At 49.9% G+C, this 25,045-nt stretch overlaps 1 protein-coding gene across 2 annotated transcripts in view; it reads left to right on the plus strand.

Moving 5' to 3' along the window:
• Radil (Rap associating with DIL domain) overlaps nucleotides 1–25,045 on the plus strand; it is a 70,076-nt gene that overhangs the window by 31,456 nt on the left and 13,575 nt on the right. The window contains exons 3-6 of one of the 2 annotated variants that reach the window (XM_050163249.1): nucleotides 13,013–13,260; nucleotides 14,325–14,954; nucleotides 17,388–17,425; nucleotides 24,009–24,169. In XM_050163249.1, the coding sequence (XP_050019206.1) occupies nucleotides 13,013–13,260; nucleotides 14,325–14,954; nucleotides 17,388–17,425; nucleotides 24,009–24,169 (1,077 nt within the window). The remainder of the gene's footprint in view (nucleotides 1–13,012; nucleotides 13,261–14,324; nucleotides 14,955–17,387; nucleotides 17,426–24,008; nucleotides 24,170–25,045) is intronic. The other variant, XM_050163250.1, reaches the window with a different exon arrangement.

The raw sequence follows: 25,045 nt of genomic DNA on the forward strand, positions 1-25,045 counted from the left end.
GAGGATGCTGCCGAGTGAGAATCCCGCCCCCCCACCTCCCATGCCACATGTGGCTCTTTTTGTTGTTATTGTTCAGAACCAACTGGGGCAGCATAGTGAGTTCTAAACCAGTCTGTGTTACAGAGCGAGGGAGTGAGAATAGAAGGAAATCTACTGAAATCTAAACATGGATTCACACATGGGTTTTACTCTGTGTTAGATAGTTTTGAGCTTACACAAACTGGTATATAATAGTCAAATAGGTTTGGAGTCCAAAGTCTGTGTGTGTGTGTGTGTGTGTGTGTGTGAGAGAGAGAGAGAGAGAGAGAGAGAGAGAGAGAGAGAGACACCTGGGATGAATCTCCCAGGGCTTGCAGTTAGAGAGAGAGAGAGAGAGAGAGACCTGGGATGAATCTCCCAGGGCTTGCAGTTGCTCTGCCACTGAACACAATCCAGTCTTTCACTCAGTGGGTGCTCAACTATTGAGCCATGCCCACATCACCCTCCCTGGGAGATTCTAGGCAGGAGCTCCACCACTGAGCTCTTCTCAGCACAGAGTCTCAGTGCCATCCTCCATGAAGTGCCGACTTTCTGTGTTTCCCGGATCACTTGAGCTTTCCCCCGTCCGTAGGCACAGGTTCTGGGAAAGAGCAATTGGAACCCCTGCTTGTCTTCCTCTGCCTCACATGACCGCTGTGTTGCAGATCTGTCAGGACCAACACCAGGTCAGCTGTTGCATCACAGCTGCTGCCTAGCTCAAGGTGAACATGGGGTGCTTCCTAGTTTCAGAGGCAGGAGAGTGTACCTGGGAACCAAAGGAGATCCTGCCAGCGCAAACACTCACGGTGTCTCTCAGTATGTCGACAAGCATGTCCTTTCAAAGCCTGTCACCTCCAGTCAGATGTGCAGAGTTAAAGGAGTGCTTTCTCACTGCTGCTTAAGACCAGGGAAACAGAATCCCGGCTCCCTGCCAATTTGCCCTCCCCTGCGGCTGTGACATTCGACTGTGAGCTAGGTGTGTGTGTGTTTGGGCGTGCATGCTTGGGTGTGCATGTGGAGGTCAGAGGACAGCCTCAAGTGTTGTTCCTCAGGTGCCCCTGCCTTTTTTGTTGGTTTGTTCTGAGACAAGGTCTCTCGCTGGCCTATACCTTACCAGCTGGCAGTGAGCCCAGAGGCTCTCTCTGCCTGTCTCCGACTTCCCAGTGTTGGGATTGCAAGCACTCACTTCCTTGGCCAGTACTTTGTATTTGAGTTCTGGAAATTGAACTCAGCTCCTGTTCTTTCAGGGCAAGCCCTTTGCCAACTGAGCTGTTTCCTCAGCCCCCAGTGCACCTTCTAAAACAACCAGTGTAGTCGTGCCCCCTCTTGAGTTTTAAAGCTTCAGATGTTCTCTAGTGATATGAGCCGTTTGCACCTCCCCATCCAGTTCCTTCCCTGTGCTCAGTGTCTCACGGCTTGAATTCAATTGCAGGGGTGGGGGATGTCTTTCAGTTGGTAGAGTGGTTTGCTCATCATGGAGGAAGTTCCGAGTTAGATTCCCCAGCACCACATCAATTGTGTGTGATGGCAAAAGCCTGTGAGCCCAGCACTTGGAAAGGAAGGGCAGGAGGATCAGGGTTCAAGGCCAGCCCCTCACACAGTAAGGTCAAGGCCGTTATACCCTCAAAGAGGGGGCAGAGCTGAGGCAGGTCTTGAGTTTAGGTCAGACTGGGCTGCATAGTGAGACCCTGCCTCAAAATAACAAGCATGTCAGGGTTTTTGTATGTATTTAATTCTTTATACACTGAAGATTGAAATATGCCAAGTGTGGTGGTCTGAATGAAAACGGCCCCCATAGTTCATGTACTTAAATGTTTCATTCCCAGTTGGTGGGCTGTTAAGGAAGAATTAGAAAATGTAGCTGTTTTGAAGGAGGTGTTCCACTGGGGTGGGCTTTGAGTTTCAAAAGCCCATGCCAGGCGTCTTGTTCTCCCTGCCTGCCTCCTGCCTGCATATCAGGATGTAGGCTCTCAGCTACTGCTCCAGCACCATGCACCCTCTGAACGCGTAAGCCAGCCCCGAGCTAAATGCTTCCTTGGTCATGTGTCTCCTCACACCATGAGAGTAACAGTAACATAAAAGAGTAACTAAGGCACCAAGGTTGATGTTTTTCTATTGTCTGAACTTTAGTTTTCTTTGTAATTGATGATGGTCATTTTGGCCTCTCTGCTTTTTCTTGGCACTTAGCTCCAAGGAGAACCTAATTAATTAGTTAATTAATTAATTGAAACAGGGTCTTACTCTGTAGTCAAGGCTAGTCTCAAACTCATGACATTCCTCCTGCTTCAGCCTTCCAAATGCTGGGATTACATGTATGAGTTGCACCATGCCTGGCAAATTGCTTGTCAGTAAGTCAGTGTTCTCTCTCTCTCTCTCTCTCTCTCTCTCTCTCTCTCTCTCTCTCTGTTCTTTCTTCCTCTCTTCAAATTGTTCAGATACATCATCTTCTTTGTTTTAGATTTAGTGTGTGTGTGTGTGTGTGTGTGTTGTACCATGTATTTGCAGGTGCTCGAGGAGGCTAGAGATGCCGGAAGAAGCTAGAGTTTTACATGACTATAAGCCACCTGATGTGGAACTGGACTCAAGAACAAGTGCTTTTAACCACTGGGCCATCTCTGCAACTCCTGATACTATTTGTGTGTGTGTGGTTTCTAGAACAGATTGGTTTTGAACTCACAGAGACCTTCCTGCCTCTGCCTCCAGAGTTCTAGCCCCTCTGTAGCTCCTACACTGAATATTTCATCAGTTGCAACTTCTTGCAGCCTGTGTTCCTTGTTTCTCTCAGGCTGGGTCTGCCTTAGCAAAATGATACCTGCCGTGTTTTTTTTTTTAAATATTTATTTATTTAGTATACAGTATTCTGTCTGCTTGTATGCCTGCAGGCCAGAAGATGGCACCAGACCTCATTACAGATGGTTGTGAGCCACCATGTGGTTGCTGGGAATTGAACTCCGGACCTTTGGAAGAGCAGGCAATGCTCTTAACCACTGTGCTATCTCTCCAGCCCATACCTGCCGTATTTTAAAAGCTATTATGATATGATATCTCCCTAGCTCACAAGGTATCTTTTACACCTTTAAAGTCGCCTGTATTTAGTATCTAATTAAAAGGCATTTCAGCATCTTCATAGACTTCTGCAGTCATCACCACAATCAGTAGCTGTTGCTCGGCTGATGGCAGTAGAGTCTTTTTCTACCTGGAGAGAAACTGAATAGATGAGGAGAAGCTCTTTGAATGTTGGCAGTGCCAGGCCTTGGAGACCCCAAGGTCCGGCTCACAGCTGCAAGCCTTAAGAGCTAGGCCTGTTGCTCTAGCTCCAGAACAGGGGTTCTCAAGTTTCCTAATGCTCAGACCTTTTAACGCAGTTCCTATGTTGTGGTGACCCCAAACCACACAATTACTTTGTTGCTACTCATAAGTCTAATTTTGCTCCTGTTATGAGTAATGATGTAAATATTTTTCAGAGATAGAAGTTCGACAGGGATGGCGACCCACAGGTTGAGAATCACTGCTCAGGATAGAGAGTCAGAAGCCCAGACACTCCTGAACTTCTAGCAGTAGCAATGAGCAGCAGAGGACAACATAAGCTGGTTTCTGCTCCTGAATGGGCCTTGGGTGCTGGGACTTCAGTCCTCGACAAGGCTGATGGTACAACTTTAAAGCCTAGAGTGGCAGAAACCTTTGGGTCTTTTTCTTGTTGGCTTCCAGGAACTCTATGGTTATCAAGGCGTGCTATTTCTCACTTACCACCATGCCTGGCTTTTTTTTTTAACGTTGATTCTGGGGATGGAGCTCTGTGATCAAACCTATGTCTTCATGCTTGCACAGCAGACCTGGAAATTAACTTCCTTCTGGACATTTTATATACATCGTATGACACTAAATGTGATTTTTTTGCATCTGACTTTTTTCACTCAGCTAACATATACACACACACACACACGTGTAGTTACATTTATTTACTTACTTATGTGTGTGTATATGCACAGAGTGCATGTGGAGGTCAGAGGACAACCTGCAGGAATCTTTCTATCCTTTCACTAGTCTGATCCTAGGGATCAAATTTTAGGTCATTGGGGTTGGCGGTAAAGATCCCTACCCACTGAGCCACCTCACTGGTATTTTTGAGGCTTATCCATGAGCAAACGGCACCATATTTGATTTCATTGCTAGTAGTAGTCTATCATATGGATGTAGAGTTCTTTCTTTGCTATTCACTAGTTGGTGGCCATTTGGTTGAAGAAGGATGCTTAAAAGAAATCCCACACTAGCTCAGAATTGACAATAATAAAGGGTTATTTATTTAGGGGTAGACTCACAAATCACAATCCTCTGCTGGAATTGGAGAACAGCAACCAAATCCCACAGCCAGAAAAGAGGCCAGATGCATGCTTTACATCAGCATAAATATATAAGAGGCCACGCCCAAGTGGGCAGGTAACTTAAAGGCTACTGGCAGTAGCAATTCCTACAGCATTTGGATTATTCCACCTTTTCCTTTTCACATGTGAGCTTTTGTGGTGTGTGTGCATGTGTGTACAGGTGTGTTTGGACAGATGGTTCAGTGATTCAGAATGGCTGTCACTCGTGCAGGAGACCTGGGTTCCATTTCCAGCACCCACAAGTGGCTCTCAACCATCTGTAACTCCAGTTTGAGGGGATCCAATAACTTCTTCTGACCTCAAGGCATGCAAGTGGTGCACAGACTTTCATGCAGACAAACACTCATGCACACCAAATAACTAAATCTCTAATGAAAGAAAGGAAGGGGTGAGGCTGGAGAGGTGCTCAGCCATAAAGAGCATTTTCTGCATTCTAGAATAAGAGCATTGTGCCACTAAACCATCTTTCTAGCCCCTCAGTATACGTTTTCTGTTCAGTTTTCACCTACTGTTAATCCAGTCCTCAAATGCTGTTGTGCTGGTTAGTTTGTCAGGTTGGCACAACCTAGAGTCACCAGGGGGAGAAAGTCCCAGTGACGGATTAGGTTGGCTTGTAGGAGGTTGTCTTAATTACCTTAATTGATGTGAAATCCAGCCCACTGTGGGTGGCACCATTCCCCAGGCAGTGAGTCCTGAGCTGTCTGTGTTAAGAGCAGAGGAAACACCTGGCGGTGATGGTGGCTGTGTGCTCCATCCAGTACTTGGGAGGCAGAGGCAGATGATCTCTTGAGTTTGAGGACAGCCTGTGTTGCCAGATATTTGAGCAAATTGTGTAAAGATGTATTCCTGTTTTACTTTGCCTGCCTAAGGCACCTGATGGATTTATTAAAGAGCTGAATGACCAATAAGTGAGGTTAGGTAGGATTTCCAGGCAGAGAGAGAGGAACTAGGGATGGATCTAGGCGCTCCAGGAAGATGCCAGCAAGATACAGAAGGAGTTGACATACAGAATTGAGGAGAGGTTAAATGTCACGTGGCAGAAGGTAGATTAATAGAAACAGGTTGATGTAAGGTGTAAGAGCTAGCTGGGGACAGCCTAAGCTAAAGGCCAAGCTGTCATAGTTAATAATAAGTCTCTGTGTCGTTATTTGTGGTCCCCAAAAGCCTAGCAGAGTGAGTGCCAGAACAGCCAGAACTATGTTGTCAGACCATGTTTCAAAAAAACAAATTTAAACTGCATTTATTACCTAGAGAAAGGCTAATCGTGTATTAAGGAGGTTCTTATCACTATTCCTAAGTAAGTCTTTAAAAAAAAGAAAAGAAAAACAAGTGTTCCTGGTTTTGTTTTGAGAAGTCTCACTCCTGTGCTGACCCTGAGCTCACAAGTAGCTGAGGATGACCTTGAACTTCTTGCCCTACTTCCACCTCCTCAGGGCTGGGACTACAGATCACTACCTCAGTATGTGCTGTGCTGGGGATGGAACTTGTGCTTTCTGCATGCTAGGCAAGTTCTACCAATGGAGCTACATCCCCTGTTCATTCTTTTTTTTTTCTTTTTCTTTTTCTTTTTTTTTTTTTTTAGACAGGGTTTCTCTGTGGCTTTGGAGCCTGTCCTGGAACTCGCTCTGTAGACCAAGCTGGTCTCGAACTCACAGAGCTCTGCCTGCCTCTGCCTCCCGAGTGCTGGGATTAAAGGCATGCGCCACCATTGTCCGGCCCTTTTTTTTTTCTTTTTTTAAAGATGTGTCTGGCCTTGAACTCACAGATACCCATCTGCCTTTGCTCCCCTCTCCAAGTTATGGGATTAAAAGTATGTATCGCTACACTTGGTTTTCACTTTTTTTTTTTTAAAGAGTCTTGCTGTGTCGCCTACACTGGCCTTGAACTCTCAGTCTTTCCGCCTTAGCCTCTTTCAGTCGTGCAGCACCACTTGTGTCTGAAAAGGAGTTTAGAATGCATTTTAAATGATGTTTGCATCGAGAATTGCTTGCTCTACATGGGATAAAACCAGACTCACTAAACATAGCAGACAATGAGGACTGCTGAGAAGTCAAGAACAATGGCACTGGGTTTTGATCCTACGGCACGTACTGGCTTTGTGGGAGCCTAGGCTGTTTGGATGTTCACCTTACTAGACCTGGAAGGAGGTGGGAGGTCCTTGGACTCCTCACAGGGCAGGGAACCTGGTGGTCTGCTCTTAGGGCTGATGAGAGAGGGGGAGTTGATTGGGGAAGGGGGAGGGATATGGGAGGCGGTGGCGGGGAAGAGACAGAAATCTTTAATAAATAAATAATAAAAAATAATAATAATTAAGAGAGAATTGCTTGCTCTAGTGACAGAGCTCCACGATTTTGCTGACTTAGAAAAGGGTTTCCCAGCGACAGGGAGACTCATCACAGATGACTCAGACCCAGGGATCCATAGCAGCTGTGGCTTACTGAAGTGTGTCCCCAGCTGGCACAAGCCACCCTTTAAAATAGACTGTTCCCCTCACGTTAGAAAAACCCCAGTGCCGGAATGCTGCACCGCGCATCCACCATTGTGGTAGCCTCATCTGAGTTCAGGGCGTTGGGCAGGGAATACTGACGGACTTCCTGGTTGTGCTGTTTCTAACCATGGAGCCAGGGAAGGATGGGCAAACAGGACCAGGGGAGAGAGCACAGAATGACATGATGAGGGAAGCAAGTGACGTTCAGGAAGAGCTGTGTTGTGCTTTCCAGGGCGCTCGCTCTGACGACAGTGACCAGCTCTTGTTAGTGCCGACCCACCCCTGCTCCCCCCATCTCTACTGAGAGAGACACATTAGCCAGCAGCTTCTGTGGAAGGGAAAGCGGCCAGGCAGCCATAGGATGGATGATCCAGAGAGGCCAGGAGTAGTGCTCCTGGGGTCTTTCCTTGGGGGTACCCTGGTGTCAATCGCCATCCCAGCTGTACTTGGCACCCTTCTGTTTCATCCGGAGTTCCGGTATTAGAAGTACTGTTTCCTCCCACGCCCAGCTGCTTGCTCAGGTGTTTCCTCTGGGAGACCTGCAGAGCTATGTGGGTAGATGTCTCCTGGACACTTTTGCTCATAGACACAAGACCTTATGGAACACTGGGTCCTGTTCATCTTGCTCCTGGATCTGGAAAGTCATAGATTAGCAAATGCCAGGTTGGGGACAAGGAGGGTCTCTAAGCATGTCCTTGTGTGGAAAAAAAAAACAAGGTTTCTGAGACCCAGGGATCCATAACAGCTGTGGCTTACTGTTCCCCTCACGTTAGAAAAACCCCAGCGCCGGAATGCTGCACCGCGCATCCACCATTGTGGTAGCCTCACCTGAGTTCAGGGCGTTCCTGAAGGGGAACACACCGAGAGCCTGAGCATTTATCAGGTAGAAAGGTGGAAGTGTCTTTGTGGAACAGCAGAGGTCTCTGAACTTGAGGGGGAAGGCCTCTTTGTGTGTGAGATAGAATCTCACTGTGGCCCTGTTTGACCTGGAACACTCTATGTAGACCAGGCTAACCTTGAACCCTTAGGGATCTGCCTGCCTCTGCTTCCTGAGTGCTGGGATTAAAGACCTGTACTACCACACCCATCTGAAAAAATCTTTACATTTATTCGAAGTTATTTATTTACTTACCTACTTGTGTGTTTGCGCGCACATGCGAGTGTGCATTCCCACTCAGGCACCTGCATGGCAACATGTAGAGGTAGATGTTGTAATAAGAGTGGCGGGACTGTGTCCCCAACACCCCGGCCGCCTGGCTAGCTTATGCCCAAAATAACAACACACAAACTGTATTCATTTAAGCACTGCTTGGCCCATTTCTATCTAGCCTCTTCTAGGCTAATTCTCACATATTAATCTAGCCCATTTCTTATCATCTGTGTAGCACCGCTAGGTGCGCTTACCGGGAAGATTCTAGCCTACGTCCATCCTGGGTCGGAGCTTCATTGCGTGTGTCTCTGAGAGGAGCTGCATGATTTCTGACCTCACTTCTTCTTCCTCCCAGCATTTTGTTCTGTTTTCTCCACCCACCTATGTTCCTACCTATCAGGGCCAAGGCAGTTTATTTAACCAATGACCTTCATCCATCAGGTAGAAGGACAGCTTATGAGAGTGTGTTCTTCCTTCCCACCTCTGGGTTCCGGGGAGCAAACTCAGATTGTTAGGCTTGATGTGGCAATTGTGTTTACCCGCCAACCCATCTATCTCCCTGCCCAGGCTTATGCTGTGAACACTTGTTTCCAAAGGTGGCTCTGTTTTCAAGACTGGAAGCTTTAGGAGGCAGGGCTCTGCTGGAGGAAGGCCAGTAGGGGCAGGCCTTTGGAGTTAGACCTGCTTCAGGCTCTGGCCTATTCTTGCTGCTTTCTGCTCCTCAGCCTTGTGAACTGCTTCTGCTCCCTGTCCCCATCACCAAGGACGGAGCTGCTTACGTATTGTGCTCCACCCATCATTGACTTCCCAGCCACAGTGTATTGCAGACCTCGGTCAGACGTGGCAGTGACTGATACCCCGGGTTTCCGCTGAGATCTACTGAGTCAGGGCCTCTGATTGCCGTGAACTCAGCCACACCAAAGCAGAGGTGTGGTCCTCAGGAGATGAGAGCCTTGGCTAGACATCATGCGACAGAAGAGGGGAATAGGTGTCTGTATTCCTTCGTCTCCATCCTCTTGGACACATGACAAGGCCTGGCATGGTTACCTGGGACGAGTAGTTTTCCATTCAGAATTGACCTCCTGTGAAAGGCTTGAGCCTCTAGCCATTTGACTTACCTAGAGCGAGGATGTGGAAGATGGTGGCTTCCTCTGAGGCATTTCTCACTGTTTCCCTCACATTGGTAAAGTCCCCCCGTTGGCTGTAGGTGGCACCTGGAGTGACCTTGTTCTTGGCCAAGACTCCAGCTGTGTATGACCCTAGAACATATGCCCATTTGGCTGCCAACTCACAGAGCTCCTCCTAGGTCATGTGACACCAGTTCTGAGCCCCTCCCCAGCTTCAGGGTGTGTCCAGCCATGATGCCCAGCAATGCTGTCCATCGCTTCAGGGTTGACTTGTGAGATATACTAGCCTACTGGCCGCTGCTGGCCTTCAGCCCAGAGGCCACATGGGAGGTGACTGGTCAGGGGTGCACTTTGAGTTGATGTGTGAGTGCTGAAGCTCATGGGTCCACCCAGGGGTGCTGTGACCACAGCCGTTTCTAAGAATTCAGGGACTCACAGGTCCTCAGAACTGGTCTCCCTGGCCCTATGGTTTGGGCCCTTGCCTTCATGCACTTGTCTGGAGGAGGGAAAAATAAAGTCCCATACAAGTGAGGGACCTTTAGAACAGTAAGATTCCATGATGCCCATTTGAAGAAAGGCCTTTAAGAGGAAAGAAACTCAACCAGGCATGATGCTCAGGCCTGTGATTCCAATCTTCAGGAGACTGAGGCAGGAAAATTATGAGTTCTGGTCTGACCTGATCTATGTAATAAGACCCTGTCTCAGAAAACCAAAAACTAAAAAGAAAAGCACAGGGAATTAGGTGAATTTACTGACACCTTGGTATCTGCCACATTTGTTTAGAATTATTAAAGATGAAATAAGAAAGCCATGCAGAGAGGTATGGGTTTGTAATTCTGGTGCTAGGGAGGCAGTCAGAGAGATCATATAATTGTCCTCAAAGTAAGATAGGGGCTGAGGAGATGGTCCAGCATGAGGACCTAAATTCAATCCCCGGGATCCCTGTTGGAAAAAAAAAAAAAAAGCCAGTTATGGAGGCATGTGCCTGTCATCCCAGTGCTGGGATAGGAGGATCCCATCACTTGCCAGCCAGACTGCCTACCCTGTTTGACAAGTTACAAGCTCCTGAGAAGTTCTGTTTAAAAGCAAGCAGGCAAGCAAGCAAACAAACAAAACACCCCAAAACTAACAAGGTAGGACCAATGAGATGCTCAGTGGGTAAAGGTGCTTGTTACCATGCCTGATGACCTGAGTTGGATCTCTGGGGCCCACATGAAGAAGGAGAAAACTTGCTTCACAAAGCCAAAGTCCTGATCTCCATGTTCGTGTGCATGTACACATGCATACACACGTACACATCACACCACCAAAATACATAAACAAGTAAATAAATAAAAAGTGATATGGACACCCCGTCTTGCCTTGCCTCACCCTGCCCCCAATCTGTAAAGAATGCCAGATGCTCAATTTGTCCTCACTGAAGAACCATGGAACCAGATCGAAAAGAAGAAAATAAGGTCCAAAATGATGCTCCCCACAAAGCATTCCCCAAATCCAGGGCTGGGTGGTGGCAGAGGATGCAATTCCCTGGGGACATTCTAGAAGTTCTGGCGTTGCAGAAAGCAGCTGAGCTGAAGGTAGCCTCTCCTCTTTATTTCCCAGGGCTCCCAGAAAGCCCTGAGGTTCCATGTCAGGCTGTCCCACAAGAGACACTAACAGCTGACAGAAATCCTGTCGTTTTGAGAAAAGAGCATTACCCTCTCAGATGTGCCCTTCCTAGCCCCCACCTGTCTAACCTGTCTGTCAATATCAGTGCCAATGCAGTGACCTCCCCGCTCCCTGCCCCCTACTTCCCAGGTCGCCTTCCTTGGTTCCCACTAGGCTCAATGAGCTTCCAGCCTGGGACTAGGAATGACAGGCGAGGCTTTCGTTCTGGGTGGCAGTGGTTGGATGTGTGCCCAAGTTCACCAGGAAGCATGCAGGAGCCTGGACAGGTAAGGCCGTGCAGCAGCGTACACCATGGAGACCAGCAAAGCCAGCAGCTCAACAGCTTCAGCAGCAATCTCATGCCTCGCTCCTCCTCTGTCGTCTGCTATGGGACAAGGACATGCACTCTGCACCAGCCCTCCCAAAGGGAGCTCGGACTCAGTGTGCAGACACTGCAGATGACGCTCCAGGGTATGGTGGAAAGAGCATCTGGCAGGAGAGGACGGCGTGTTGCTCAATACCATGGGCTTGCAGTTTACAAGTCCTGTGAACCAGATATGGTTCCTGGTTTGTGAAGAAGTGCACACAGATCATCATTTAATACAGGAAAGGCCTCGGGGGACTCACAGCTCCTGGGTGGGATGGAAATGAATGCTGTAATGGGCATGTTGGATTTAATAGGAAGCCTTGTGTAAGGTGATAAGAAGCATGCTTTGTTTTGTTTTGAGCATCTGGCATTCTTTACAGATTGGGGGCAGGGTGAGGCAAGGCAAGACAGGGCAGGGGTGGGGCTTCAGCCCCACCTGCTGGGCACCTGTCTCTTGCTGGGCTGGCCAGCTGGGCTCTGCAGCGGGTAGAGCAGCCTCATAGCCTAGCGCTGCGGCTGGCCAGCCTCCATCCTGCAGCCCTGGCCCCCTGCGGGCTGCAGATGCGCAGGCAGCCTTCTGGAAGGAAGGGCAGAGCTCAGAGCTCAACCACCAGCTCCCGGTAAGGTGTGCATCGCAGCCATTCCCGGGCCCCCCTTCTGGCTTTTGTCTGGTTTTGTTTGTAATGGCTGGAAGAAAGGATGCTACAGATAGGGACAAAGCTGCATAGAGGGGACTCAGCAGAGGGCTCAGGGAAGAAAGCGCCAGGATCAGCTGGGAACAGAGAACTGGGTCCCCAGGGTTCCATCCATCCTGCTGGGAGCTTTCCCAGCAATGGTACTTTAGAGAACATTTCCTGTATTTGAAAGCATGAGGTTTTTAAAGTGTTTCGTGGAGTGTAATGCTATTTCCCAGCAGCGTGTCCATGTGAATGTCTGTATGTGTACAGAGCTGGGAGCACATACACCTGTGATTATGTTTTTGTACCTTCATCTTGCACATGGGAGTGTGAAGTTCAGGATTTTTGTGCATGTGTGTTTGTGGCTACATGAATATGTGTATTTTATGGTGCTTGTGTGTTACATTTGTTTATGTATGTGTGTTTGTGTGTGCATATATATTTGTGTACATTTTACATGCACTTATTTGTGTGTGTATTTATACATTTATGTGCGTATGTATATTTGGATGCATGTATATTTGCATTCTCTTGTGCCTAAATGAGTGTTCCTATGTATGCACCTACTCTGGCCTGTCAGGTCATGTGGCCTCCGGAAGGTAGCAGCCATGCTGTGACAGAAGCAGACCAGCAGGTGACTGGCAGCTTGACCAGTTCTACCTTGTAAAGTGACCAACTGGTTCCATCACTTCTAGCCAGAATACCCTATCCCCAAAGAGTTTACCCTGACCCACATATGAGCTTGGAAGGACAGGGCAGGGATGTCAGGGACAAGGCTCTGTGGTGGTGACATGCTGATCTGGGATGAGCAATGCTGTGTTGGGGCATTTGTTTTGTAGGTTTGGTGATGGGGGCCAAAGTACAGGCTAAGGTATGTCATGGTCGCCTCTGAGCCACAAAGTGTGGAAAACTGGCCTACCTGCTCTGAGACTGCCTGTTGGGGCAGGCCTTCCTGGGACTTCTGCATCATCAAGGCAATGCCTAAACTTTCAAAGGACATGGGCATTGGCCAGAGACCTTAGACCCATCTCCAGACCTTTTGTGACAGAGCAATGACAGGTGTCCACGTAACTCAGTGAGATTCATAGTCTGGACAATCTGAGAATGAGTCGTGCTGAGATCTCTGACTACTTTGCTTCCACTCTTTCTGTTCCAGGGATAAACGCCCAAGCCCGGAGGCTACAGCGTATCCGTGCCAAGGGAACGCCAGCCCTCACCTCTGAGGCCACCCAACACTCCCCACCGACCCAACTGCGCCGTACAGTCAGCGAGACCAGCCTAAGTCCAGGACCCACACTAGCTGACGCGACCCAGGATCCAGAGGAGCCCACCCCTGATAGCATGCGGTACTCACTGTACCAATGCCCGCACCTGCTGCTGTTACAGGGCTACAGTCAGCAGCATGTGAGCCACTCCTAGTTCCCAGTAGGTCAGGCCTCACCCTGCCTCCAGCGGAGGCAGCTGTGGGAGAGATGGGAGGTGGAGTGCAAGGCCGTTTGCTGCCTGTGTCCTCTGTCTAGGCCCCAGCAGGGAACAGCCACACAAGGGTGCTCACTGAACTCATCCCTCCTTGGGTCTCTGTGCTAGACCACTTTCCGACTTCTGTCTCAGGCCTTTGGGACAGGGATATGTGGTGTGATATGTATGTGTGCATGCACGTGCATGTGTGTATGTGTGTGTGTGTGTGTGTGTGAGAGAGAGAGAGAGAGAGAGAGAGAGAGAGAGAGAGAGGGGAGAGAGAGGGAGAGAGGGAAGGAGGGAGAGAGAGAAGGGCGGGCCTGTCCTTGGCCAGGTGACAGTGGGAACTGATTGTGACTTGGTAACTGTGCTGTCCTAGCTGCTTGTTCCTAGGTTCTGTTCTCCCCCACTTTTTTGAGACAATGTCTTTCTATGTAGCCCAGGCTGGTATGAAACTCACTGTCACCCAAGCAGGCCTTGAATGCGATCCTTCTGCTTCAGCTTCCTTCCCAAATGCAGAGGTGATTGACCTGTGCCAGCAGACCCAGTTTCCAGAGCCATTTCTTACTTCTTTATCTGATTCCCAAGAAGCCGGCTTTGGTGACATCCTGTTGTCACTTACCTTTTCTTCAGCTCTCTGTACTTTTCACAACATTCTGGGTTCCTGGGCTCAGTCTCGAGATGCTCCATGCTGAGCTGAGAACCGAGGCACAGGGTCTACTACTACACTGCTTTCTTTTGGGGTGACTTGGGGAGTTTGGCAGCCCTCAGCTTGTGGCTGTCAGCCCTTGTCTCTTGATGGGTCTCTTTTGTGTAGAGAAGCCATGTCCTCTGGGATAGGCTGGGGTGGCCAGGGAAGGGTTGCCAAGGTGACAGGTTACTGGTGGCGGCCTATGAGGAGTCCTGGGAACAGAACCTAGGAAGATGTGGCTGCGGGAACAGGGGCACTGCTGTGCTGGTGCTGCCACGACTAACGTCCTACCCGTCCTAAGTCATCTGTCTGCTCTTAGGATAGCCTGGTGTATGTGCTCAGCCGGGAGCGGCACACCGTGGGCCAGCGCACACCCTCCAGCAAACCCAGCATCAGCCTGTCTGCCCCGGACATCCTGCCCCTGCACTGCACAATACGCCGCCACCAGTCCGCAGAAGGTGGACAGGCAGGGGCCAGGCTGGTGCTGGAGCCCATCGCAGGGGCGTCGGTTTCGGTCAACTTCTCCGAAGTGGGAAGGAATCCCGTGGTGCTACAACACGGCGACCTGCTCTCCCTGGGTCTCTACTACCTGCTGCTGTTCAAGGACCCTGGGCAGGCACAGCCGCTGCCTGCCTGTGCCATTGCCCGTCTTGGGGCTGCACCACAGAGCTGTAGGATGTGTGGCGCGGTACTCAGATCCCGTGGGGTCCCTTCCTTGCCCCCTGCTGTGGTCCGGCGGCGGTCACTGCTCCTGGAGTTTGAGCCCGACATGGAAGACACACTGCTACAGAGGATCATGACGCTGACTGAGCCTGGTGGTGATGACTACAAGCTGACACCTGCCTTCCTCCTCTGCCTCTGCATCCAGCACTCTGCCACTCGCTTCCAGCCCGGTACCTTCAGGCATCTCCTGCTCAAGATCTCCAAGATGGTCCGAGACACCGTCTGGGTGCGTGGGGGTGATGGCTTGTGTCTTGACTGGTGCTACTAGATGGCTGGGCTCCGCCTGCCAGAGTCGAAGGCCTGCCACTACTCTGATGTCGCCACAGTGATGTCAGACTGGGAAAGGGCTGGCCTGTCCATCTGTACCTCCATACTGGGCAGGCCACCAGGCTGGGCATTGTAGGCCTCAGTGTAGAATTTTGCCTTCAGAGTGAGTCTGAGTCTGAGCCCTGCCAGACCACTATCCACAGGCTCAGTGCCCCGTGTTTTCCACCAGGTCAGTTTGGTGGTGAGGAGCAGGTTGGCACATTCCCTCCAGGTCAACCTGGGCCAGTAGACTGGGGGCGGGGCAGGAAGGCCGTGCAGAATTCCTCACTGTGGAGCCAGTCCTGTAAATCTCATGGGGTAGTTAGCAGTATCCATGGCCTCTCCCGCTACAAGTGGTACCTTTCCTGCTCTCCCCACCCCCGGGACTCTTCATAAAAGCCCAGCAGTGCCACCTGTTGGGCGGGTCAAGTAAAAGCACTGGAACAGGCTGCTTGGTGCCGTCCAAGGTATCAGCAGCTTTGCAGCTCCTGCCCTGAAGGTGACCTGACTCCCAGGCACCAGACGTGTCTCTGTTGCTCAGGGTTGTTAGAGGCTTTCACGAATCTTGACTTTGCTCTTCCAGGAGCATCTCTGTAGTCTCAGGACTCAGGGCTAGAGAGGTGTGGATCCAGGGGTCAGCCTCAGCCTCAGTGAGAGTTCTGTCTCTAGGTAAATAAGTGAATAAGATAGAGTGTGATGGAGGAACACACACACACACACACACACACATGAGAATACACTGTAACATAACAGGAAGCATGACTAGACAGTTCATTTTGTTTATAGAGTGTTTGTCCCATCGCTCCTAGTATTTAAATGTCTGGTTGGGTGAAATGGAGACTGCTCTGTTTCTGTCACAAGAGGTGTGTGGGTCACATGCAGGAAGAGGGGAGCAGAATCGGTGGGAAAGGCTTGTAGAGTGGAAAAAGCTTAGCTAAGAGGGAATAGCAGAGTTCTGGTGTCTCCGGCCACCTGCTGAGTTTTTCAAGGAGACAGAGTAATGTGTATTGAGGAATGGCTTCTCTTTTCCTCTGTGTGTGTGTGTGTGTGTGTGTGTGTGTGTGTGTGTGTGTGTGTGGTGTGTATGGATATGGGTGCCTGTTCCATGGTGCAGGTCTGAAGGTCAGAGGGTCAGAGGACAACCCATGAAATTAGTTCTCCCTTTCTATCTTTTCAATGGAATTTGTTGAGGAGAATTACAAGTTTATGAAACCACTAGGTAGGGGTTAATATTTGTTATGAGACGAATTTCTCTCATTAAAGAATGGAAATATAGGGCTTTTATGTAATACAGTTTTTAGAAATAGGGGCCCTATGGGTTGGAGAGATGGCTCAGCACTTAAGAGCACTTGCTGCTCCTGCAGAGGACCCACATCAGACAGTTCACAACTGCCTGGAAATTCAGTTTCTGGAGATCTGATGGCCTCTCACTGCCTCCAAGGGCACTGCACACATGTGCTGCACATACATGCAGATAAACAGATGCACACACACACAGAGACTTAAAAATATTAAAGATGAAAAAGAAATAGGTTCATTCATAGTGGCGCATACCTTTAATTCAAGCATTTGGGAGGCAGAGACAGGCAGATCTCTGTGAGTTCAAGGACAGCCTGGTCTACATATTGAGTCCTAGGGCAGCCAGGGATACATAGAGAGACCTGGTCTCAAAAAGAAAGAAAGAAAAGAAACAAGAAATAGGGGTCCATAATCTAGAAAACAAGAACTACCTTAAATTTTTTTAAAAGTTACTGTTGTTAGCTTATGTGCTTGTTTGAGACAGTCTCCCAGCCCAGGCTGGCCTTGAACTCTTCCTTCTTCTGCCCCATCTCCCAGGTGGAGTGCTCAGTTTGCAGGTGTGTGTTTCTCTGCCCGCTCCTGCCTCTGGTAATATCTTCAGTGCTGGGAGAGCTGAAGTCATCACCTGCCCAAGCCTGCATCACTGGCAGATTTCAGGGTTCTGTAGGGAAACCCCCACTACCAGGTCTGGCTGCCGTAGCTCAGAAAAGTGGTTCCGGTAGTCCTTTTAACATTAAGTAAACTCAGAAGGATGTTCCAGGGTGTAGTGGCTCTCTGATCCCGTAAGGCAGCCCTTAACCACATGGTTGCTGTAGTCAAGAGTACCACCTCACAGCAGGGCTTGTGCAGCCCACCTGCAGCTCTAAGATCCCTGCAGCAACCCTCCCCTTCTTCACCTTTGTGTGGGTTCTGGAGATAGAACTCAGGGACTCTGTGGCAAGCGCGTGTCCCACTGAGCCATCCCGCAGACCCGGAATGATGTGTATCTGAGTTTTTCCCTGTGCTCTCCTGTTTTTCTCACATTTCATTTTGTCTTTCTTTTTTTCCTTTATAGGAGAAAACCAAAGAGCTAGCGGAAAAGCAGGCGCAACTGTAAGTGTGACCTAGTTATCGCCCTCTCTCTTGCAGCATCGAGTTCCCTGCAGGCTCCTTGGGCTGAACTCCAGACTTCAGCCACTCAGCAACTGCCCTCCCGTTCCTTTCCCCTAACCACCCTGGGAAGCTGTGAGGAAAATTTCCTAGGTAGGCCTGGTGGTGCAGGCACATGACGACTGTGCTGAGTAGGAGCTGAGGCAGGAGGTTTGCAAGCTCAAGGCTTGCCTGGGCTACATGGTGAGTACTAGCCCAGCTTGGACAGCTAAGACCCTATCTCAAATAATAAAGTAAAAACAGGGCAGGGGACATAGCTTAGTGGTAGAGCTCCTGCCAAGGATCTCCTATTGAGGGTTGGGAGTCTAGCTCAGCAGTAGAGCTCCTGCCTAGGCTCTCCTGTTGAGGGCTCGGGGTATAGCTAAGCGGTAGAGCTCCTGCCTAGAATCCCACGGTGAGTTGAAGAAGTGACTTAGCATAGGTAACCTGCCTAGCACCGGGGAGGACCAGGGTTCAATCATCAGTACTAAAACAACAGCAAACACTCCACCATAGGTGTACCTGGTGCTCAGTGGTAGAACAGTTGCCTAGCAACACACACACAAGCACATTAAATTACCCAGATCATCTTTAACAAGAGAGGAGTCTTCCCACAACTGATTCCCTAAAGCACCCTAGCCCAGTGTCCATGGAAAGCACATCTGGACACTTGCAGCACTGGTGGACCTGGTGGATCATTGTGGATAATCTGCCACCAGCATGCTGCCCTGCTGGAATTGAAGCCTTCATGAGATGCCCTCTCTGGGCGAATTGTCAGGGTAGCAGTGGCATGTCTGCACAGTGTTAACAAAGAGGGAGTCTGGGAACTTCAGCCTTGGCTCTTCCAGCATGCTAGTACTGAAAAATAATGCCCAGGGCTGAGGAGATGTCTTAGTGGGTAGACATCTTCAGCACCCCCAGAAACCAGGGGTGGGGGTGTCCACTTGTAATCATGATACTCAGAAGTAAAGGCAGGCAGAATCAGAAGTTCAAGGTCACCGTTGGTGCATAGTGAATTTAAGGTCAGCCTGAGATACATGAGGCCCTGCATTTAAAAGAAAAAGGCCCCAGACGGTATCTGTGACATGTATAAGTGTTTGCACACATGACTGTAGCCTGTGAAGCCATGCTCTCATGCTAATGCTCAGGCTGAGCTGAAAAGATGGTCTCAGAACTCAGGGCACTTAGGGAGGGGACTGGAATTGGGAGGCCAAGGGCTCCCCCTGCTGGTATCATGTTCCTATTTCAGAATCAGAGGCATGCTGTTGTTAATGGGTGTTTCAGAGTTGTCCAATGACCTCTTTGTACAGTAGGATCAAAGGACGTACAGAGGGAGGATAGATGACCGGGGTCCTGCCATTCTCAGTGACCACCAGATGGAGATGAGCCAGATAAGGCCACTGACTGGGAGTGGGAGTCAGGACCCCTGGAGTCTGCAGCTGCATGGGGAGACCACGTGCTGCTTCCTGGCCTGTCGGGCTCTATGCAAACTAGCTGGAGGCAGCACTGATTCCAGAGGATGATTGACAGCATGGTAGGGCTCAGAAGAGTCATAGAGGTATTGGTCCTGTTCAGTTGGGGTGAAGGGCTTTGTCTTGGGACAGCCAGGCTTGAGGAAAATGAGGCAGTGTGGATATGATGGCAAACTGCTAAACATTCCTGCTGCACCTGGAAGTGCAGGTCAGACTAGAACTTTCCATCCCAGGACCTGTCTGCCTGGGTGGCCTAGGGCCTTAGCTTGACTGGGCTGAAAGAAGTGTAGCATGGGGTGGACCCTGCTTCCCCACTGACAGGAAGAGCCAAGGCCTTCCCTTTAGCTTTACCGTTTCTGCTGTATTTCCAGAAATTCAGTCCCTCAGGCATGCTCATGGCTTTCTTTTCAAATTCCTTTTTTTTCTTTTGAAAATACTGAATCACTACAAGAACACAGAGCGGTGTGAACATGGCAGTCAGTCCCATGAACTCACATCTGGGCTTAGCTTGGCCACAGGCTGCCAGATCTCCATCTCTCTCCTGTGTCTGAGAATTAGCGTTCCTCTGCTCTGTGGACGTGGGGTCTGCGTCCCAGCTCTCCTCACCTGGAACTACCCTCTTCCAGACCATGCCCTTCATTCACATCACTGTGACAAACTAGCAGACAGAGCAACTTAGGGGAGGGAAAGTGCCTTTTGGCTCGTGGTTTCCACTGAGGGCTGGTCCTGCACCCCCACACTGTGGTGGAGCAGCCTCCTAGCAGCAGGGAGGGGAGGAACAGCAGCTCACCTTGGGGCAGCCAGGAAGCAGGGGAGAGAAGAGCCTGTGCCGGCAGGCTTCCTCCTCCCCTCCCACGATGTTCTGTCCGGGTCCCCAGCGTGCGGAGTGGTGACACCCACATTCAGGGAGGGCCTCTACCCCATCTTATTGATCCCAGCCCTTGGATTTCTGAGTTAGGAGCTCACTGTTCAGCCCAAGCTAATTTGGAACTCATCGTCTAGCCCAGAACTCAAGAGTATCCTAGCTCTGCCTCCTAAGTGCTGGGATCATAGGTGTGTGTCACTGCGCCTGACTCTACCCAACCTGCTTGTCTGTGTTAAAGGACTCTTGTTGTTTCTGTGTACTGTGCTAAGCATCCTTTTAAAAACACACTTTCCTTTGTAATTGGGTTTTAGAAACTCCCCTTGTGGTTTCATAGTTCCTCAAAAACATTACCATCTTAGGTAGGAAGATGAACCAGCTGGTCAAGTACTTGCCTGAAGCATGAGAACTCGAGGTCGGAGTTTGACGCACAGAACTCACTGGGAAAAAAAAAAACAACAAAAAGCCAAACATGGGAGCATGCTTGTAGTCCCAGCACTGGACATGGAGAAGCAGGCCAGTCAGCCATCCTCCTCAGTGAGCCTTGGATCAACGAGAGATCCCTTCTCTAAAACAAAATGGGCAGTGCTCCCAAGGAACATTCCCGCAGATGGATCTCTGAAACACACACACACCATACTCATAGCCCACACATAACACACATACATACACACCACACTGCAGACACACTACACTCCTCCATGCCATACTCATATCCCATACATAACACACACATACACACACCACAGGCACACTACACACCCCCACACCATACTCGTATCCCATACATAACACACACATATACACCAGACACACCACAGACACACACCATACTCATAGCCCACACATAACACACACATACACGCTACACCGCAAACACACTACACACTGCCATGCCATACTCATATCCCATACATAATACACACATACACACCACAGGCACACTACACACCCCCACACCATACTCATTCCACACAACACACACAATCATACCACAAACACACTAAATACTCCCACACCATACTCATATCACACGCACGCGCACACACGCACAGAAGAGCAGATGGACACATTTCTGACCCCAAGTCCAAGAGGTGGGTCACCACACAGCTGCGGACAGTCACCCCAGGATGACATCAGCCGGGGAGGGAAACAGTCCCTGCTGAGGGAGGGGAATCAGAAATAATGATTAGAGGGAAAAACACAAACACTGGTAAAAGAAAGAACAAGGCTAAGTCAAGATAAACACAGATTAGAAATGCAAATCACAGCACAAGGTGCCTTGGGAAATAATAGGGCCGGGACTGGAGCAAAAGAAGAAAGTGAGAGGCAGGGAGGCCAAGGCAGAGAAAGAAATGTTAGTATTTGTCAGTGGGGAAGCTGGGGGAGTGTGGGGTGTGGGAGTTGTGGAGGGGTGGGGTATGTGGAAGGTGTAGGGTGTACGTGGTGTGGGGATGTGTGGGAAGTGTAGGGGGCATGTCTGAGCGTGTGTATGTTTGTGATGTACATGTGTGTTGGGGGCGGGGTGCATGCACCTGCAGAGGCCAAAGGAGGCCATGTCCTTCTCTAGCACTCTGCCTTATTCCCTTGAGATAGTGTCTTTTGCTGAGCCTGGAACTCACTAATGTGTCTAGGCTGCTGGCCAGCAAGAGCTCCCAGGATCCTCCGTGCTTAGAGAGGCCGCCTTGGATTGTGTTGTTGCTGCCTGGGATCTCTAGGCAGTAAGATATATGCGGGTCTATTTGGCAGTGTGGGGCTGCCCACCCCTTTGAGTCCCTGGGGGAAATCGAGGAAGGCAGAGAATTTTGAAAACCAAATGGAGTTGGGGTCCGGAGAGTTCAATGAATGCTCTTCTGACTGTGTGCAGCTCTTGTACATGCTGGTGTCTAAGTCGGGGTGGGGAACCAGCAGGCCCTCCATACTCGTATCCCATACATAACACACACACCACAGACACACTACACACCCCCACGGCATCCTCATATTCCACACAACACACACACATCATACCACAAACACACTAAATACTCCCACACCATACTCATATCACATGCACACACGTAGTTGGGCAGGCTACGCTGGGAGGCCGCGGCTGCTTAGTAGCTAACACAGGAGAGATGGTCACCAACCACTTCTTCCCCCACCCAGGCGCAGGACAGAGAGGTCACCGTTGTTTGTGGACTAAAGTGAAATTAATGGCTGGGTAGAGCCTGGGACAGCAGGGGAGAGTTTGACAGCCCTGGGACAGCAGGACAAAGGCCAGACCCTCCCCTGTGATTCCCTCACATCACCCCATTTAGGCCCCAGATGTTTCCATGGGCGTGGCCCTTTCCTCAGCGCTACAGGCATGTGGAAACATCAAATGCCAGGCGCTTGACTCCACAGTCATCAGCTTTGATCTTCTCCAGGCACAGCCTGGGTTAGGGAGCTCCGTGTCTGCTCCTAGGCCTACATATCTGGATGCCCTACGAGAGGTGGAAAAGCAGCCCCTCAGAACTCCCCTAGTGAGGGACACCGAAGCCACCAGGGAGAGATTCTTGGCCTTTTCCTCATATGAAACCAGCCTAAGGCAGATCTTGGGGTGATCCTTCTGAGGGAGTGTGCATGGCTGCAGACGCACATACCTAGGTGGGATGGTCAGCAGATAAGGCTGTAGAGGCTTTACGGGAGAATCTACCATCCTAAGCCTTAGGGACCCAGGGCGGTGCATTGAGGAGAAGAGGAATTGTGCAGGGCATGGTAGTGCCAGCATTTGGAAAGCTGAGGCAGGAAGTTCACTGGTTCAAGGCCAGCCTAGACTACATGGCAAAATTCTGTCTAAATAAATAAATAAAAGCAATACATGCATGTTGACATTTTAGTGAATTGTGAAGGCCCTAAGGGTAGCCCCAAAGTCACAGGGGTCCCAAGAGTCTGGTTAGGACAATAAAAAGTAGATGCAAGTCACACTGAAGGATTGATATCCACACACCTCTTGGGACTGGCGTGTGACACTGAGCAGGGGAGATGGTTTGAGGTGCCCCAGTTGTGAGAGCCAGTAAAGGTCTAGAAGGACATCAAGGCAAACAGGTGCCAGTCATTGCCACTGCCCTCTGAACTGGGGACGCTTAGCTGGAAGGCGGCAAGCCTGAGATGAGTGGACCCTTGTCTCTGGCTAGCTATAGGAGGGGTTTGAGCTGCTCCTGTAACTCGCTAGGGTGCCAGATACCTGGTTCTGTTTTCATTAACCAAAGTAACAGTGCCCCCATGTGGATAGCACACTAAACTGCAGAAGGGAGTGTGGAAGCTAGAAATGTCCTTCTCCCCTTACAGACCTCGGAAGGTGACCTCCAGTGACTATCCACACTGGAATTTCCTAACAGTTACCTCCAAGTCTGAGGAGCATGCTTTGCTTTTCACCTGATTTCTTTTCTCATGGTGCTATGGATTAAACCCAGGGACTTGCACATGCTAGACCATGTTCTACCAGGGAGCTATTCTCCTCAGGCCCTCACTGATGGTTGGCAAGTGTTTACTGCTGAGCCACACCCCCACTGGAGGATTCCAGGCAGATGCTCAACCACTGAGCCACACCCCAGCCCCTCACTGAGGAATTGTAGACAGGGGCTCTACCACTGAACTACACCTCAGCCCCCCACTGGGGGATTCTAGGCAGGTGCTCTACCACTGAACCACACCCTACTCCCCTCACTGAGGGGGGTTCTAGGCAGGGGCTTTACCACTGAGTCACACCTATGCCCCTAACTGGGGGGTTCTAGGCAGGAGCTCTACCACTGAGCTCCATCCTCACCACTGATTGCCGCCTCTTGAGTCATCAGCTTCCCACATTCTTGACGCCAGTCTCTTATTAGGTAGTATCTAACTAATCTCAGTTCAGTCAGCCTTGTCCTCTGAGAATTCCCTTATTAAGTAATCAGTTTAAACTATTTCTTTGTCTAATAGCACACTTATACTCGGGTTTCTTGCCCCAAAAGCCATGGATAGTGAGCCCCCACACATACCCCTATGTGTGTGTCTATGTGTATGTGTGCCGTAGTGTTCACAGCTACTCCTCATCTGCTTCCAGAAGAAGAGCTGTGAAGACAGCCTTCAGTAGGCTCCTGACTTTGGGGAAGTTGACAGAAGTACTTGCTTCTGCTAGTATCCCATGAACATGACTGTCCCCATGCAGACAGAACCGCAGAGTAATCCGTTAGTCTTTCTGTCTTGGTAGCCAGGAACCCATCTCCTGGGCCAGCTTCCCCATGGCCGACCTGGTTCCCGACCTTCAGCACATCCTGTTTTGGATGTCAAACTCCATCGAACTCCTGTACTTCATCCAGCAGAAATGCCCGCTGTACATGCAGAACATGGAGGAGGAGCTGGATGTCACAGGTATGGCCCCTGCGGTGCGCCATGAGAGTGGGCACAGCAGTAACTTTACGCACATGTGCCTGTACAGTGTGGAGCTTTCACGGTCCCTAGGCCAGTCATTTAGGGATCACAGATGAGGCCAGCCTCAGTGATTTAGACTGATCTGATGTTCTAGGGCCTGCTGTATGACACTTTGCTAGTCTGTGTTGTCTGTATGTTCTGTTCTGTTTGTGGGAGGCTGAATGTGTGCACAGACCACTTGGAGGGGACACATGAACATACAGTTAACCAAATGGGGGGTTTAATCCAGAAAGGAAGAATGCCGCCAATCATAGCTTAAGATGGTAGGGCGCATCAATTTCAGAGATGGAAAATATGGGCAGCATGCCTTAAATTAGCATTTCCAAATACTCAAATTCCCAAAATACTCAAGGAGAGGTGGTTCTGCTAGAGGGGATTGGGGTGGGCTGGGGTGGGGTGCGGTGTGGTGTGGTGAGGGCTCTATAAAGATAACGCTGTGCGCTGTGCTGGGGAAGTGGCTTGGTTGGTAAAGTGCTGGTCGTACAAACATAAGGACCTGAGTGCTGTCTCTAGCTTGCAAGTAAAAAGCCAGGGGTGATGGTGTGGACTTGTTGTCCCCATGCTCATAATCCTGGAGGGTAGGAGGCTTCCCAGGACTCACTGGCTAGCCGGCCTGGCCAAAACAGTGAGCCCCAGACACCAGGGGGAGACCCTGTCTGAGAAACCAAGGTGGATACCCCCAAGGAATGACACTGGATGTTGTTTTCTGGTCTGCAGATGTGTGTATATGTGAGTGTGCATGGATGGATACAAACACACAAAATTGCTCAGAAAAAAAGGAAGGTAGCTCAGTTAGTAAAGTTCTTACCATGGAAA

This window comes from Alexandromys fortis, unplaced genomic scaffold, assembly GCF_014885135.2.
Source record: "Alexandromys fortis isolate MF-2015 unplaced genomic scaffold, M_Fortis_MF-2015_v1.1 scaffold_144, whole genome shotgun sequence".
NCBI classification, from domain to species: Eukaryota; Metazoa; Chordata; class Mammalia; order Rodentia; family Cricetidae; genus Alexandromys; species Alexandromys fortis.